Genomic DNA, 17304 nt, shown 5'->3' with positions numbered 1-17304 from the left:
TAAAAGCGATTGCACCGTGCTCCTCTTCCTGTGAGACGGTTGGTGCCTTAGCAACTAAACCTAGCAACTAGGGAATCTTTAAGTGCCACGGATTTCAGCGGAAGGGCCTTGGAAACCTTTCGCTCTTAACGTGCGGTTTCCAGCCTCCTGGGCAAGGGAACAGTCTCCTCCCTTGCCTGGCACTCAGGAACCATTTCAGCCTGGTGAAAGTAAGAGGCAGTTTGGGACTAGAAGGCTTTCGCGGAGAAAAGTCTGACATGCCTATCCTGTGTGACAGGTAGTATTCTTTTTGCCATGATTACGGATGTGCATTTAGCCCACACATTTTGGTGGGTGGTCCTCTGATGTTTGGAAACCTTTCAGCAGCACGGTTTACACGTAATGTTTGTTATATTTGTAGTCGGCAAAACAACTCTGTAGATATCCTAAATTAAGTATCAATCTATTGAGGTACTTGAAGTTTTATTCAGTTGTTCAACGAATTATAAACTAAATTTTATTGCCTATGGGACCAAATTAAGGTAACAGTTAACATCTTTTTTTTTTTTAATGCATTATTGTTGCACAGCATCATCAGTAGAATTCGAAATATTAATAAAAATTGAAATTGACATGAAGGGAGAAAATACTGCTTTTCAAACAACATTTTCCATATAAACTTCAGTTTTGTCCACTTGAATTCACAAATTTTATATAGTTAACAGCACAGACATAATTTCGGATGCTTTTTTGCATCTAGTTATGTAACAGCAAAGGACAATGTTTGCAATATATTGTTGCATACATATATACATATAAAAGATTATTTTAATAGTGGCATAATAAGCCCTTGGTTGAATGCAGTGTAATTTATTTAAGTGAAGTCGCTCAGTCGTGTCCGACTCTTTTCGACCCCATGGACTGTAGCCTACCAGGCTCAATCCATGAGATTTTCCAGGCAAGAATATTGGAGTGGGTTGCCATTTCCTTCTCTGGAGGACCTAAGCATGCTATTATTGTTATACATTTCGAATATTACAGTAATAACATTATTTTAAACTATTTGGAGAGAGTATTTTTGTCACTTAATTTTTTTTCTTAGGAAAAATTCCAAGAAGAAGAATTGCAGGCTGGATTTTTTTTTTTTCTCGTTTTGGCAGTTACTCAGTAAATAACTGCTTTGCTTTTTTTTTTTTTTTTCCTGGCTGCGCCAGAATACAGAATCTTAGTTCTCTGACTGTGCTCCCTGCATGGGAAGCATGGATTCTTAACCACTAGATCAGTCAGGGAAGTCCCTGGATCTATTAGTAATCATTTGTTTTTGTTTTTATTTTAATAATTCAAAAGATTTTACTGGAGTATAGTTGATTTAAAATGTGTTAGTTTCAGGAGTACAGCACAGTGAATCAGTTGTACATGTACATATATTCATTGTTGTTTTTTTTTTTTACTCTTTTTCCACATAGGCCATTATAGAATATTTACTCGAGTAGAGTTCCCTGTGCTATACAGCAGGTTCTTATTAATTTTCCATTTTATATATCAGTTCAGTTCAATTCAGTCGCTTAGTTGTGTCTGACTCTTTTCGACCCCGTGAATTGCAGCACACCAGGCCTCCCTGTCCATCACTAACTCCGGGAGATTACCCAAACTCATGTTCATAGAGTCGGTGATGCCATCCAGCCATCTCATCCTCTGTCGTCCCCTTCTCCTCCTGCCCCCAATCCCTCCCAGCATCAGAGTCTTTTCCAATGAGTCAGCTCATTGCATGAGGTGGCCAAAGTACTGGAGTTTCAGCTTTAGCATCAGTCCTTCCAAAGAACACCCAGGACTGATCTCCTTTAGAATGGACTGGTTGGATCTCCTTGTAGTCCAAGGGACTCTCAAGAGTCTTCTCCAACACCACAGTTCAAAAGCATCAATTCTTCGGCGCTCAGCCTTCTTCACAGTCCAACTCTCACATCCATACATGACCACAGGAAAAATCATAGCCTTGACTAGACGGACCTTTGTTGGCAAAGTAATGTCTTTGCTTTTCAATATGCTATCTAGGTTGGTCATAACTTTTCTTCCAAGGAGTAAGCATCTTTTAATTTCATGGCTGCAATCACCATCTGTAGTGATTTTGGAGCCCCCAAAAATAAAGTCTGACACTGTTTCCCCATCTATTTTATATATAGTCGTCTGTATATGTCAGTCCCGGCCTCCCAATTTAGTAATCATTTGTATTGCCATCTTTTTGGTCATAGTTCTTAAAAATCATATTTATAGCAATAATACTGTTTATGTAGAGACAAAATTTTCCTTTCCTTCTTTTCTTCCCAATATTTTATAACGAGGCATTTTGAACATACTGAAAAATTTAAAGAATTAGTTCAGTGAACACATATATACCTCTATCAGCTTTATTTGTATGTGTGTAAGTATTCCTAGAATCAGTTGAAAGTATAAAAAGATGCACATATCATTACATATCACTCAAATGCAGCTGTGTATTTCCTAAAAATAAGGACATTCTCTTAGGACAGCATCATTGTTACACAAGGAAAATTAATTATTCCCTCATGTCATCTGATACCCAGTGCATGTTCAAAATTTCCTTATTAAACATAGACTTTTAGAATTGGAAGAGCCTTTACTTGTATCACTTCAGTCTCTAAGGCTTCCCAAGCATGGAAATTAATTATAATTTTTCAAATCCCACACCAGAGATTCTGATTCAGTAGGTCTGGGGTAGAACCCAAGAATTGTTCTTGTAACCTTAAAACAATCTCCCTGTAAGTCGTAACTTATATATCCTATTTTATCTAGGATAGCCCAGTCCTGTTATCCCAGAATAATAATTATCAGCATCCATCACTCTCAAAAGTTTGTACAATAAATCACATTGATTACTCTATCTTTAACCCATACTTCTTGAGAAGAGAAAATAGAATCCCAAGGTGATTAAGAACTTTGCTCAGAGTAATCAGCTACATAGTTTTGCATTTTTAAGTCAGTATAGTAATTCTGAAATGATCTATTAATCATGTGGATATGATCATATGTAATAAAACTGCATGTTTATTTACATTGAATTTATTTATATATTTTGATGCCTTTAAATGTAATTCCTTAGTTCTTCAATGTGGAAAAATTATTCAAGAAGTTCGTTACTAGGAGCACTAGGAAAAGTGCAGCCACATTTTGAGTGTAATATTCTTGGCCTCCAAATTTCACACAGTTAGTCTGGAAATTTTCTGAGAGTAGTTGAAAAGGTTTTCACAGTGTTTAGCTCACTGCTTGGGTACACAAATGCAAATGAATATTTGCTGTAGAAATAAACACGTCAATTTTTCTATGCAGGCGATGCCCTTATATTGTATATATCTACACATCAAAATCTTTTTCTGTCCTCAAAACTTCATTTAAATATCACTTCATTCACATATCCTATCCTAAATACTTTGTACAGTTAAGCTATTCTCTTTTTCTTGACATCAATTTTATTCAGCAGTAAAGTAAAAAGTGGAAGTCACTCAGTCATGTCGACCTGTTTGTGACCCCATGGACTGCAGCCTGCCACGCTCCTCTGACCATGGAATTATTCAGGCAAAAATACTGGAATGGGTTGCCATTCCCTTCTCCACGGCACCTTTCCAACTCAGGGATCAAACCCGAGTTTCCTGTATTGCAGGAAGATTCTTTACCATTTGAGCGACCAGCGAAGCCCCAAAGATGGATGGGTCATGGTAGAGAGTTTGGACAAAATGTGGTCCACTGGAGAAGGGATTGGCAAACCACTTCAGTATTCTTGCCTTGAGAACCCCATGAACAGTATGAAAAGGCAAAATGATAGGATACTGAAAGAGAAGCTCCCCAGGTCCATAGGTGCCCAATATGCTACTGGAGATCAGTGGAGAAATAACTCCAGAAAGAAAGAAGAGACGGAGCCAAAGCAAAAACAGCACCCAGTTGTGGATGTGACTGGTGATTGAAGTAAAATCTGATGCTGTAAAGAGCAATATTGCATAGGAACCTAGAATGTTAGGTCCATGAATCAAGGCAAATTGGAAGTCATCAAAAAGGAAAAGGCATGAGTGAACGTTGACATTTTAGGAATCAGCAAACTAAAATGGAGTAGAATGGGTAAATTTAACTCAGATGAACATTATATCTACTACTGTGGGCAGGAATCCCTTCAAAGAAATGGAGCAGCCATCATAGTCAACAAAAGCGTCCAAAATGCAGTACTTAGATGCAATGTCAAAAACGACAGAATAACCTCTGTTCGTTTCCAAGGCAAACCATTCAGTATCATGGTAATCCAAGTCTATGCTCGGACCAGTAATGCTGAAGAAGCTGAAGTTAAATGGTTCTGTGAAGACCTACCAGACCTTCTAGAACTAACACCCAAAAAAGATGTCCTTTTCATTATAGGGGACTCGAATGCAAAGTAGGAAGTCAAGAAACACCTGGAGTAACAGGCAAATTTGGCCTTGGAGTACAGAATGAATCAGGACAAAGGCTAATAGAATTTTGCCAAGAGAATGCACTGGCCATAGCAAACACCCTCTTCCAAAAACACAAGAGAAGACTCTACACATGGACATCACCAGATGGTCTACATCAAAATAGGCTTGATTATATTCTTTGCAGCCAAAGATGGAGAAGCTCTGTACAGTCAGCGAAAACAAGACCGGAAGCTGACTGTGGCTCAGTTCATGAACTCCTATTGCCAAGTTCAGACTTAAATTGAAGAAAGTAGGGAAAACCACTATACCAGTCAGGAATGACCTAAATCAAATCCCTTATGATTATACACTGGAAGTGAGAAATAGATTTAAGGACCTAGATCTGATACAGTGCCAGATGAATTATGGGTGGAGGTTCATGACATTGTACAGGAGGCAGGGATCAAGACCATCTCCCAGAAAAAGAAATGCAAAAAAGCAAAATGGCTGTCTGGGGAGGCCTTACAAAAAGCAAAGGAGAAAAGGAAAGATATACCCATTTGAATGCAGAGTTCCAAAGAATAGCAAGGAGAGACAAGAAAGCCTTCCTCAGTGATCAGTGCAAAGAAATAGAGGAAAACAACAGAATGGGAAAGACTAGAGATCTCTTCAAGAAAATTAGAGATACCAAGGGAACATTTCATGCCAAGATGGGCACAATAAAGGACAGAAATGGTATGGACCTAACAGAAGCAGAAGATATTAAGGAGTGGCAAGAATACACAGAAGAACTATACAAAAAGGATCTTCACAACCTAGATGATCACGATGGTGTGATCACTGACCTAGAGCCAGACATCCTGGAATGTGAAGTCAAGTGGGCCTTAGGAAGCATCACTATGAACAAAGTTAGTGGAGGTGATGGAATTCCAGTTGAGCTATTCCAAATCCTAAAAGATGATGCTGTGAAAGTGCTGCACTCAACATGCCAGCAAATTTGGAAAACTCAGCAGTGGCCACAGGACTGGAAAAGGTTGGTTTTCATTCCAGTCCCAAAGAAAGGCAATGCCAAAGAATGCTCAAACTACTGCACAATTGCACTCATCTCACACACTAGTAAAGTAATGCTCAAAATTTTCCAAGCCAGGCTACAACAGTATGTGAACCGTGAACTTCCAGATGTTCAAGCTGGTTTTAGAAAAGGCAGAGAAGAACCAGAGATCAAATTGCCAACATCTGTTGGATCATTGAAAAGGCAAGAGAGTTCTAGAAAAACATCTATTTCTGCTTTATTGACTATGCCAACACCTTTGACTGTGTGGATCACCACAAACAGTGGAAAATTCTGAGAGTTAGGAATACCAGACCACCTGACCTGCCTCTTGAGAAATCTGTATGCAGGTCAGGAAGCAACAGTTAGAACTGGACATGGAACAACAGACTGTTTCCAAATAGGAGAAGGAGTACGTCAAGGCTGTATATTGTCACCCTGCTTGTTTAACTTATATACATAGTACATCGTGAGAAACGCTGGGCTGAATGAAGCACAAGCTGGAATCAAAATTGCCGGGAGAAATATCAATAACCTCAGATATGCAGTTGACACCACTCTTATGGCAGAAAACGAAGAAGAACTAAAGAGCCTCTTGATGAAAGTGAAAGAGGGAGAGTGAAAAAGTTGGCTTAAAGCTCAACATTTGGAAAACTAAGATCATGGCATCTAGTCTCATCACTTCATGGCAAATAGATGGGGAAACAGTGGAAACAGTGACAGACTTTATTTTTTTGGGCTCCAAAATCACTGCAGATGGTGATTGCAGCCATGAAATTACAAGGTGCTTACTGCTTGGAAGGAAAGATAGACAGCAACTAGACCAACCTAGACAGCTATATTAAAAAACAGAGACATTACTTTGTCAACAAAGGTATGTCTAGTCAAGGCTATGATTTTTCCAGTGGTCATGTATGGATGTGAGAGCTGGACTATAAAGAACTGAGTGCCGAAGAATTAATCCTTTTGAACTGTGGTGTTTGAGAAGACTCTTGAGAGCCCCTTGGACTGCAAGGACGTCCCACCAGTCCATCTTAAAGGAAATCAGTCCTGAATATTCATTGGAAGGACTGATGTTGAAGCTGAAACTCCAATACTTTGGCCACCTGATGCGAAGAACTGAGTCATTGGAAAAGTCCCTGATGCTGGGAAAGATTGGCAGGAGGAGAAGGGGACGACAGAGAATGAGACGCTTGGATGGCATCCCTGACTCAATGGACATAAGTTCGAATAAACTCCGGGAGTTGGTGATGGACAGGGAGGCCTGGTGTGCTGTAGTTCATGGGATTGCAAAGAGTTGGACACGACTGAGTGACTGAACTGAACTGAAACTATACACAATTAAATGTACAGTTTGATGATTTTGACGTGCATATATACCTGTGAAATCATCATTACAACCAAGATAATGAAGATACTATTTATCACTGCAGAAGTTTCCCTATTGCCCCTTGATTATCGATGGTTCTCCTCCCCTCACTTTTCCTATGCAACCACTGATCTACTTTTTGTCACTGTAGGTTACATTTTCTGGAATTTTGTTTAAATGAATCATATAATACGTATTCTCTTTTGCCTGACTTATTTCAGTCATTATAATTATTTTGAGATTCATCCATGTTGTTGCATGTATCAACTGGTTGTTTCTTTCTGTTGATGAGGTTTCCCTTGTTGAATTTTTTTTTTTTTTTTTGCTATGCTGTGTGGCATGCTAGATCTTAGATCTCTGACCAGGGATTGAACCTGTGCCCCCTGCAGTGGAAACACAGAGTCTTAACCACCGGGCCACCGGGAAGTCAGTCCCTATTGATGGATATTTGAGGATTTTTTTTTCTCAGTTTTTGGCTTATGTAAATAATTAGAGGTATTTGTTTACAAGTTTTTGTGTGGACATATGTTTTACTTGTCTTGAGTAATGTTGTAGACAGACTCTTAAGGTACATGTGCTTGTGTAGTCCCTTCCACCTTGAATGTAGATGGGATCTGTGGTTTGCTTTGTTCCCTCCCCCAGCTTTATTGAATTATAATTGACAAATAAATGCGGCTTGTTTCTAACCATTAAGATAGAGCAAAGGTGATGTACATGATTATGTGTATATGATTACATTACACTAGTTTATAAACTCATCTTGTTGAGGAGAGACTGTCTCCCTTGCTGACTTTGAGAAAGCATTGACCATGTTGTAAAAGACCACGTGGCAAGAAGCTGAGGATGGTTACCTGGCCGATGGTCAGCAAGACACTGACTTTTAGTCTGATGATGCACATGAAATTAAAGCTGCTCGCGGGACTTCCCTGGTGGCGCAGTGGATAAGAATCCATCCACCTGCCAGTTCAGGGGACATAGGTTCCATCCCTAATCCAAGAGGATCCCATATGCCGTGGAGCAACTAGGCTGGTGTTCCACAGGACAAGCCATCACTACAAGAGGCAGGCACACCACGACTAGGGAAAGCCTGCACAAAGCAACAGACAACCAGCACAGCCAAAAAGAAAATAATGAATTAAAAAAAAAAAAGCATCTAGCAACCATGTGATCTTGGAAATCAAAACTTCCCCTGTTGGGCCTTAGATAAGACTTTGTGAGACCCTCAAGCAGATGACCCAGCTATGCTCTTCCCTGACTTCTGAACCACAGAAACTGTGGATAAGCAGTCCGTATTATTTTGTACTGCTAAGTTTGTGGTAATGCTGTTGTGCAGCCATAGATATGAATGCAGGTAAATATCTAGTGGTGGGATGATTGGATTGCAAATATGTCTATGTTTAACTTTTTAAGAAACTCTCAAATGGTTTTCCCAACTGTTTTTGCCATTTTGATTATCCACCAGCATTGTATTAAGATTTCTACTTGTACCACATCCTTGTCAACGCATAGTGTGGTCAATTGTCTTAATTTTAGCCACTCTGGCAGGAGTATAATTGTGGTTTTGATTTGCATTCCCTAGTGACTAATGTTGAATATCTTTTCATGTGCTTATTTGCCATCAGTTTTTCTTTGGTGAAGTATTGATATCTCCTCAGTCCTTTTGACCATTTTTTAAGTTTCTTTTGTATTTTATTTTTATTTTTTTATATTGGAATATAGTTGATTTACAATGTCATGTTAGTTTCTGGTGTACAGCAAAGTGAATCAGTTATACATGTGTCTACTTTTTTAGATTCTTTTCCCATATAGACCATTACAGAGTATTGAGTAGTTTCCTGTGCTAGTGTGTATATGTCAGTCCCAATCTCTCAGTTTATTCCCCCAACCCATTCCCTGGTAACCATAAGTTTGTTTTCTCCATCTGTGACTACTTCTGTTTGGTAAATAAGTTCATTTGTACCTATTAAAAAAAAATTCCACATATAAGCCATATATTTGTCTTTCTGTGTCTTACTTCATTCAGTGTGACAATCTCTAGGTCCATTCAAGTTGCTGCAAATGGCATTATTTTGTTCTTTTTACAGCTGAATAATATTCCATTGTATATATGTACCACATATTTTTTATCCAACCCCCTTTTGATGTACAAAATTAGATTGCTTTAGTAAATGTGCTGCCAAAGTGAGCATCCTTTTGCCCATTTTTAAATTGGATTGTCTTACTACTATTGAGTTGTAAGTGTTCTTTATGCTTTTTGTTGTATTTAAGGATTATTTGCCACACTCAGGTGTACTAAGATTTATGTTTTCTTCTGGAAGTTTTATGTAGTTTAAACTTGTACATTCAGATCTATGACCTAGTTCAAGTTTAATTTTTGTATATACTGTGAAGGAAATGTAGAGGTTTATTTTTTCTGCATATGGTTATCAGATTGTTCCAGCATTATTTGTCCAAAAAAATAATCCTTTATTGAATTGTCTTGGCAGTTTTATCAAAGGCAATAGACCATTTGATTCCCAACAGAATTTGACCCTTAAAAATATGTTTTTGATAATTTTATGTTATCCTATATTATGATTATTTTGTATTTATTCTTTATTAAACTGAAAGCTCCTTGAGGACATAAATATCTTACTTATTTCTGAATCCCCTGACACTCAGCATTCTCAGTGAAAATGTGATGTATTTAAGTATATTCTAGCATTTATGATTCCTCACTGCTAGATTGAGACATGTGGTTACCCCAAACAGGCTCATGATTTGGAGTGCTTTCAGACTAATTGTCTAAAGATTTTTTTTTTTTTTTTTTACTACATTTACTTAAGCTGAACACTGTATGTTAAAAGGGCAGAAAAGCGGAGGACTCTTTGTATTAGTCAAATCTGGACAGGAAACTCATGGTTTACTGGAGAGAAAGTGGGGTGGTAACTGAAAAGAGTTTACTGAAAGAACTATTTACAGAGAGGGGATGGGGCTGAGGAACTTTCCCCACAAGGATGGTGAAACACACAGGGACTAGCAACTGTCTGGAAATCCCATTTCTTGAAGGCTTAAAGGGGCAGAGGGAAGAAATAGTTTTACCAGAGCCCAGCAAGAGAGGGAGTCCTGGAAGACGGACCCTCCAACAGCAGCTGTGGTTATAGGGAAACACAGCTACTGCCATAACTATGGCAAAGGTAAGGTGGAGCAGGTGAATTATGTGTGTTTGTAGTGGAGAGGGGGAGTGGTAGATATCTCAATTTCTCTATTTACTATCCTCTAACATCCTGCTAGTGACCAATCCCAACCAGAAGCCAGAGGTAAAGGAGCCCAGGTACCATCTTTAGAGATCAGTTTCCAGGAGGGTAGAGAAGGGTGAAAAATGGATCCAGAAATCAATTGGGGGAGTAAACAGTATAACATATGTCATGCAATTCAGCTGTAAATTATATACTTTACTCAGGGAAGGAACTTTCTCTCCTTCAAAGGCAAATTGCTGACTATTGTTGGACATATCTCTTGATTTTACCAACCAACCTAAGTGGCTTTTCAAAATGTTATTTCTACTGACATTTAATACCCACTGTTTCTTGAGGGGACCTCTGATAAGTACACTTTGCATGATCTCATTACATTTCCACCTTATAGGCATGATAGGAGGGGCTTCCCAGGTGGCTCAGTGGTAAAGAATCTGCCTGCCAATGCAGGAGATGCAGGTTTGATCCCTGGGGTCAGGAAGATCCCCTGCAGGAGGATAATGGCAACCCACTCCAATAACCTTGCCTGGAAAACCCCATGAACAGAAGAACCTTGCAGGCTACAGTCCATGGCGTCGAAAAGAGAATGAATGACTAAGCACGCACACAGGCATGATAAGAGCTTTCTTTTTTTTACATTGGCTTTCGAAAAATATCTCTTGCTAAATGCAGTTACACAAACTTAGCAATGTTATTTGCCATTTTCATATCTCTAATGCCCATTCATGTTTATTCTCACCCAAAATGGTGACCGTACCTCCCTAGTTTTGTGCCATGAACGCACTTTTTTTTTTGGCCATGCCACATGCAGAATCTTTGTTCCCTGACCAAAGATGGAACCCATATACCCTGCAGTCAAAACATGGAGTCTTAAACCACTGCACTGCCAGGGAAGTCCTTGAATGCGCTTTTCAGCAGGAGGTATGTGTGGAGTCCAAGTAGGGAGCTGACACAATTATACTATAATTCAAAGATTGTTTTTGTTTCTTTTCTTTACCGAAATCAGCAAGTTCTTCCAGTATGTTTTGCATTAATCCTTCTGTGATTCCCCTGTCAGCTAAAGCAGCACAATCTTCAACTGACAGTTGACAGATAATTTGTGCATGGAATGCTGTAGCTGTATTCCCTTTGCTATTCCCCATACAACCTCCTTTTAATTTTGGGGACTATCAAACTTCTACTTTTTAACAATTGACTTCAGATTTCAGAGATTCTTGTTTATTCCTTTTGACTTCTTTTAAACCAGAGCTTTCCCCTATTTCCTTCACATTTTTCCTACTTCTCAGAATCTATACCTATCTTGTCTCTACCCCTAGTCTTTCGTCTCTATCCTTATTCTTATGTTAGTTTATAATTTAGACTTTAAACCTTATTGTAAGTGTGGCCATGTGTAAAAGGGCTTCCCAGGTGGCTCAGCAGTAAAGATTCTGCATGCAGTGCAGGAGCTGCAGGAGATGCAGGTTCCATCCCTGGGTCGGGAAGATGCCCTGGAGGAGGAAATGGTTGCATCCCACTCCAGTGTTCTTGCCTGAAAAGTCCCAAGAACAGAGGAGCCTGACAAGCTACAGTCCATAGGGTCACAAAGAGTCAGACATGACTGACGAAACTTGAGCACACCAAATGAAAAAATAAAGAACTGAGAGGTTCAAGATTTGTGAAAATAAAAATTCTGTAAAATTTAGACATTAAACGTTTATCAGATAGGTCTAATAAGGACCAAAGGAATATCTTAAAATTGAAAAAAGAACAGCATTTTTTCACTTGATAAGATTGTTGGGAAGATTTAAAGAGAATAATAATATGTGAAATGCTTACTTACATATCAGGAAGCCTGGCATAAGGAAGATAGCATAAGAAAGCAATGTTAATTTTGGTTTTTGGTTTCTATTAGGAGTTCTTTAGTAGTTTGAAAATAAGTTATTTTAAGAGCAATGTTTTATTAAAATTACAATGTATACACTTTAATTTGGGGACAAAAGTTACTAATTCAATAATTTTTTAAAGCATACTTCAGTAAGGTCTCAGGGTCTCACCAGAGGTCACACATTCAGAATAGGCTGGGGTAGGAGTCTAGGACCTGGGTTTTCATTCCAGCCTTTACTCTTTCACTTTGGGGCCATCATTTCAAAAAAGCGAGTTTTACTAGTTGCTCTAAAAGGTGCTTTCTAGTCTGTATCAGTTTTGCTGAGACTACAATAGAAATGTATTCAAGATTTGCCTAATAATTTGTCATCATGTTTCATTTATCAGAGTTAATATTTGACCATCAAATACACATTTAATAGAAAATATTCTTTTATGAATGAGAGTATCAGTAGTCAATATTTTCTTTCTCTTTCTTTTTGCCACACTGTGCAACTTGCAGGATCTTAGTTCCCCAATCAGAGATTGAATCCTAAACCCAGACCCCAGTAATGAAAGCGCTGAGGACTGCCAGAGATTTCCTTTATGGTGCTTTCACTGCTGGGGCCAGGTCTGGGGTTCAATCCCTGGTCCAGGAACTAAGATCCTGCAAGTTGTGAGAACAAACAAAGCATATAAAATGAGCTTGTTTGGGACAATTTTTAAAACAGTATTTTCAGAACTTCAAAATTTACCTATTTTTCAATGACCATAGAAAATGTGTTAGAAATATATCAGACATACTTTCCTTTCCCATATTTACTGATGTTCCTAAGAATTTTACATTTTTTTTCTCACTCAGGGTCTTTCCACATTCAAACCTATTTACAGAGATGACAGTAAGTGACCCTTGCTGCTACTGCTACTGCTAAGTCACTTCAGTCGTGTCTGACTCTGTGCGACCCCATAGAAGGCAGCCCATCAGGCTCCCCCATTCCTGGGATTCTCCAGGCAAGAACACTGGAGTGGGTTGCCATTTTCTTCTCCAGTGCATGAAAGTGAAAAGTGAAAGTGGAGTCATTCAGTTGTGTCCGACTCTTAGCGACCCCATGGACTGTAGCCTACCAGGCTCCTCCTTCCATGGGATTTTCCAGGCAGGAGCACTGGAGTGGGGTGCCATTGCCTTCTACTCAAGAGTAAACCACAATAACCATCCTACTGGGATTTATTGGGGTTCAAAAACAGAGATATAACTGCTTCATTTCAAAGTGATAAGGAGGGACTGAAATAATAGTGAGAGAGTAGCTCTGAGACCTGGAGAAGGCAATGGCCACCCACTCCAGTACTCTTGCCTGGAAAATCCCATGGACAGAGGGGCCTGGTAGGATGCAGTCCATGGGGTCGCACAGAGTCGGACACGACTGAAGCAACTTAGCAGCAGTAGCAGCAGCAGCTCTGAGACCAGAGCAATGTTGTTTCTATGATGTTTCATTTACAGTAACAGCTCAGGGTGCCGGGAGATACAGTCCTTTTAGCTAGTCTTTGACACTGTCAATTCATACTTCAGCCTTCATTTCCCTTTTACCCTTCCCCAACACACACATATAGAAGTTCAGGAATGGCAAATTGTTGAATGTCTCTGGGGTATGCCAGTAATCTTATTGTTTTGGGCATGTCAGCCCAAACTTCTTCAAATAGGAAAACTTAGAATAGGTGTATTGGTACCTGGCTTCACATGGGTTTAGTCTCAGCATTCAGAGATACAAAGTACACTACAGCGTTAATAGACTTGAAGTTTAATTCAAGTTTTGCTACCAATTAACAGTGCAACCTTAAAGGCAAGTCACTTTACCTTTCAGTCATTCATTCAGCGCATCTTACTTGCTGATTAGAAAACCAGTCTCCCAAGTACTGTTCTGGGTGCTGGGGATTCACACTTGCTACCTTCAAGTTGTTTACCTTCTAGTGGTAGTGATGGTGAAAGTGGTGAGACAGACAATAAATACGTGGAAGTTGTGAGAACAATGAAGGAAAGAAAGCAGTAATATAATAAGAGTGACGAGGTGGATGGGGGTGGTGTGCTTCTTGAGATACAGTGAGATGTCTCTAGGCAAGCGAAAAAGCAAGAGTATCTGGCATTTGGAAAGCCATGTATTTTCTTCTTTTAATTATTATGTTCTGGGAAGGCCCACCAATGCCTCTATTCTGGAAATAAATGCAAATATGTTTATGTCAAGCTCCACATCAATTTGATAGTCTAATTTTTGAAGTAATCTATTTAAGAAGAAATAAGTAAATATTTTAGTGTTATTTGGAGGAAGTTGCTGCTGGCCATTAAAGAAAAAAAAAAAAGACCCTCTAACAATAATAATAATAATAAAAGCAAACTAAGGTGCCAAGTTATAATTCTGTGCTCAGACTTATGCCCAGGATGCAGAAAGAAAACCTCCTTATCTGTGCTGGGCTCAGGGGCTCAGAGCAGCAAGGCCGAAATACCTGACAGCTGTCGGGAAGGCTCCGAGCCCCAGAGCCCAGGGAGGAGGAGCCACGGGAGGGGCCGACTGGAAGCAGCCACCTCAGCGAAGAGGCAGGATTTCCGCGGGGTGAATGCCGGTGTCTCCCGGAAGAAAGGGCTCCTGCTGCAGATGTCCCGTGATTACCTCGGAAGTCTTGCTTCGCCGGTTGAAACTGCAGAATAAAGAAGGATTAGCAAAATATGGCTACGGAGGGCCCTGCCGTGCGTCGAGTCCAAGTGGCGGAACATCCCAGGTGGGGGAGAGGACTTGCCCGCGCTTTCGGATCGCTTGGGTTGGATAGATGTAGAGGCTGTCAGGGCTTTCGGCTCTTCCAGAAGCAGACAGAATCCTTGGGATGTTTCAAGGTCACTTGGCTGGGACCGCGCCGTAAAGTCTGTCCAACCTTGTTCACTACCAAGGTGTGTGTCTTGCTTCACCCACGCAGATCCTTCTTTCCCTTGCAGAAGGGTAGGACACTTTATGCTGGGCTTCAGCAGAAAAACCCAAATTAATTTTCAGCCTCCTCTTTCTTTGTTTTGCCTGCCAGCTGATAGTACTTTTTAAAGTCTTCCTTTTAAAATATTGAAAGCAATCAAATACAGCCAAAACAAAAACAGGAAAATGACCCCCAAACCAAAAAACCCCCTTGGTCTCTGCATCCTTTTAAACAAATGATGGAACCTATGCACCTTCACTTAGGGAATTAATCTGCTGCCAGTACCTAGCTACAGAATAATTACCAGCTTAAGTGATACCACCTGGGGTTATTTTCATTTGCGGTCATCTTGCAAATACTTAATGGAAATACTTGTTTCTGACACAGGACAGAAATCTCATAGAATGAAATCTCCACCTGCTGGGTATTAGCTCTATAGCTTTTCTAAGGTTGGCTTTGCTCCCCTTTTGTTGTTCCTAAGTTTTAGTATTTGTTCTCTGTTAACTTTTTTCTCTATAATTAAGTCTTAAAGTTCTCTCTACTTCCTGGTTTATGACTGTCATGTGACAGTTAACAATATTACAGCATACTAAAACTTGAAATGCTTTTTCACCCTTGAAACATCAAAGAGTGGGTCTTTAGTTACGAGAAAGATATGTACTTTTTGATTCTGGAGACCAGCACAACCTTGGATGAGTTACAAGTGTCATATATTATTCTGTGTTTCCATTTTATGCCATTTTAGTCATAATGCTTGATATTTCTATAGTTACCCTATGAGAAGGGGGATGGTAACATGTACTAAAAGTGAAGAACTGTTTACTAAATTTCCTTTGAGTTGTTTCTTGCCTTAAAGGACCTTTACAGTATTTATCCATGCATGCATGTGTGTTAAGTTGCTTCAGTTGTGTCTGACTCTTTGTGACCCTGAGGACTGTAGCCCGCCAGGCTCCTCTGTCTGTTGGATTTTTCAGGCAAGAATACTGGAGTGGATTGCCATGCCCTCCTCCAGGGGATCTTCCTGACCGAGGGATCCAACCTGCGTCTCTTATGTCTCCTGCGTTGTCAGGAGGGCTCTTTACCACTGGCACCACCTGGGAAGCCCAGTTGTTTATGCAGCAGACACTTGTTAATGTTTAGTGTTCTGTGCTAGCTACGGCAGAGGTCATATAGTAGTCCAGTAAGGGTGCATTTTGCCATTTTCTTGTTTTCCACTTAATACAGTTATTAACTTCAAGCAATGTTTGAGCCACTTATTCATTTTATCAGGAGTGAGTCCAGTTAAGTCTAGATGGTATATCTACAAACCCACCTAACTGTTCATATGTTACAATATGCTGAAAGGGAAAAACATGCATGAGTGCCCCATTATCAGATTGTCCTTTTTTGGAACTTCTGCTCTTTCTTCAGCATACTGTCAACTGGAAAAACACACAACATGAGAGTTGTGAGTTAAATTTTATTTGGGGCATAATGAGGACGATAGCCTCGGAGGCAGCATTTCAGATAACTCTTAGAAACTGCTCTGAAGAGGTAGGGTGGAAGGTCAGTATGTGTGTGATTTTGGTGAAGTGGACTACTTGCTATCAAGCAAACATTATTTTGCAGAAAGTTGCTGCTAGTCTCATGAAGGTTACTGCTAGTCACAAGGAGCAGATGCCACCATGAAGGATGTTAATACTTTTCTAAATCTGAGGAGATGCAAGAATTGGACTCATAAAATCTTCTGAAAATATCTGTCTGAAGGCCTGTTCTGCCGGTTTTTCCCAGAGCATCAAGTGCCTCATTCCTGATCTCCACCCTGAACTCCTTTCAGGGTATGTTGAGGGTCAATGGTCACAGCAGCTTGCATTTAATCCTTATAGAGGTAGATGGCAGGTGTCAATTTTAGTTGGCAATGCCTTTTCAGCTTCACAGGGCACTTTTTTTTTTTTTTTAGAACAGGAAGTTGTTCAGTCGTGTCCAACTCTTTGCGACCCCATGGACTGTACTCCACCAGGATTCTCCATCCATGGGATTTTCCAGCCAAAAGTACTGGAGTGGATTGCCATTTCCTTCTCCAGGGGATCTTCCTGATCCAGGGATCGAACCTGGGTCTCCCGCATTGCAAGCAGATGCTTTACCATCTGAGCCACCAGGGCACATGACCTTCTGAGTAAAGGGACTAGTCAACCATGTCATATATTTTAGTAAACTTAATTTCTTTTTTATTCATTAAAAAAAAATCAAATAGAAGTAGAAACTCTAATTTCTTTTTCTGTATCCCAATCTTGCTTGCTTCCTGTACTTCAGATCCCACTGTTCTAAGTTTTCATTCTTAGCATTTCTTTGCATTTAGAACCACAGTTCTAAATAGATCAGTTTATAGACGTACTATCTAGATTTAACTGAATTCACTCCTGATAAAATGAACTACTGATCTAAGTTTCTGTGCATTCTCTT

General features: G+C 39.7%; 1 protein-coding gene across 3 annotated transcripts in view; it reads left to right on the top strand.

Annotated features, from left to right (window-relative positions):
* Nucleotides 1-52: 52 nt before the first annotated feature.
* Nucleotides 53-17304, top strand: part of GALK2 (galactokinase 2) — a 154720-nt gene continuing 137468 nt past the window's right edge. The window contains exon 1 of one of the 3 annotated variants that reach the window (XM_070797572.1): nt 53-277. In XM_070797572.1, the coding sequence (XP_070653673.1) occupies nt 258-277 (20 nt within the window). In that variant the 5' untranslated portion in view covers nt 53-257. Of the gene's footprint in view, nt 278-14482; nt 14680-14727; nt 14846-17304 lie in introns of those variants that run through there. The other 2 variants (XM_019968862.2, XM_019968863.2) reach the window with 2 other exon arrangements.

This window comes from Bos indicus, chromosome 10, assembly GCF_029378745.1.
Source record: "Bos indicus isolate NIAB-ARS_2022 breed Sahiwal x Tharparkar chromosome 10, NIAB-ARS_B.indTharparkar_mat_pri_1.0, whole genome shotgun sequence".
NCBI classification, from domain to species: Eukaryota; Metazoa; Chordata; class Mammalia; order Artiodactyla; family Bovidae; genus Bos; species Bos indicus.
This window is presented reverse-complemented; position numbering and strand designations above follow the sequence as displayed.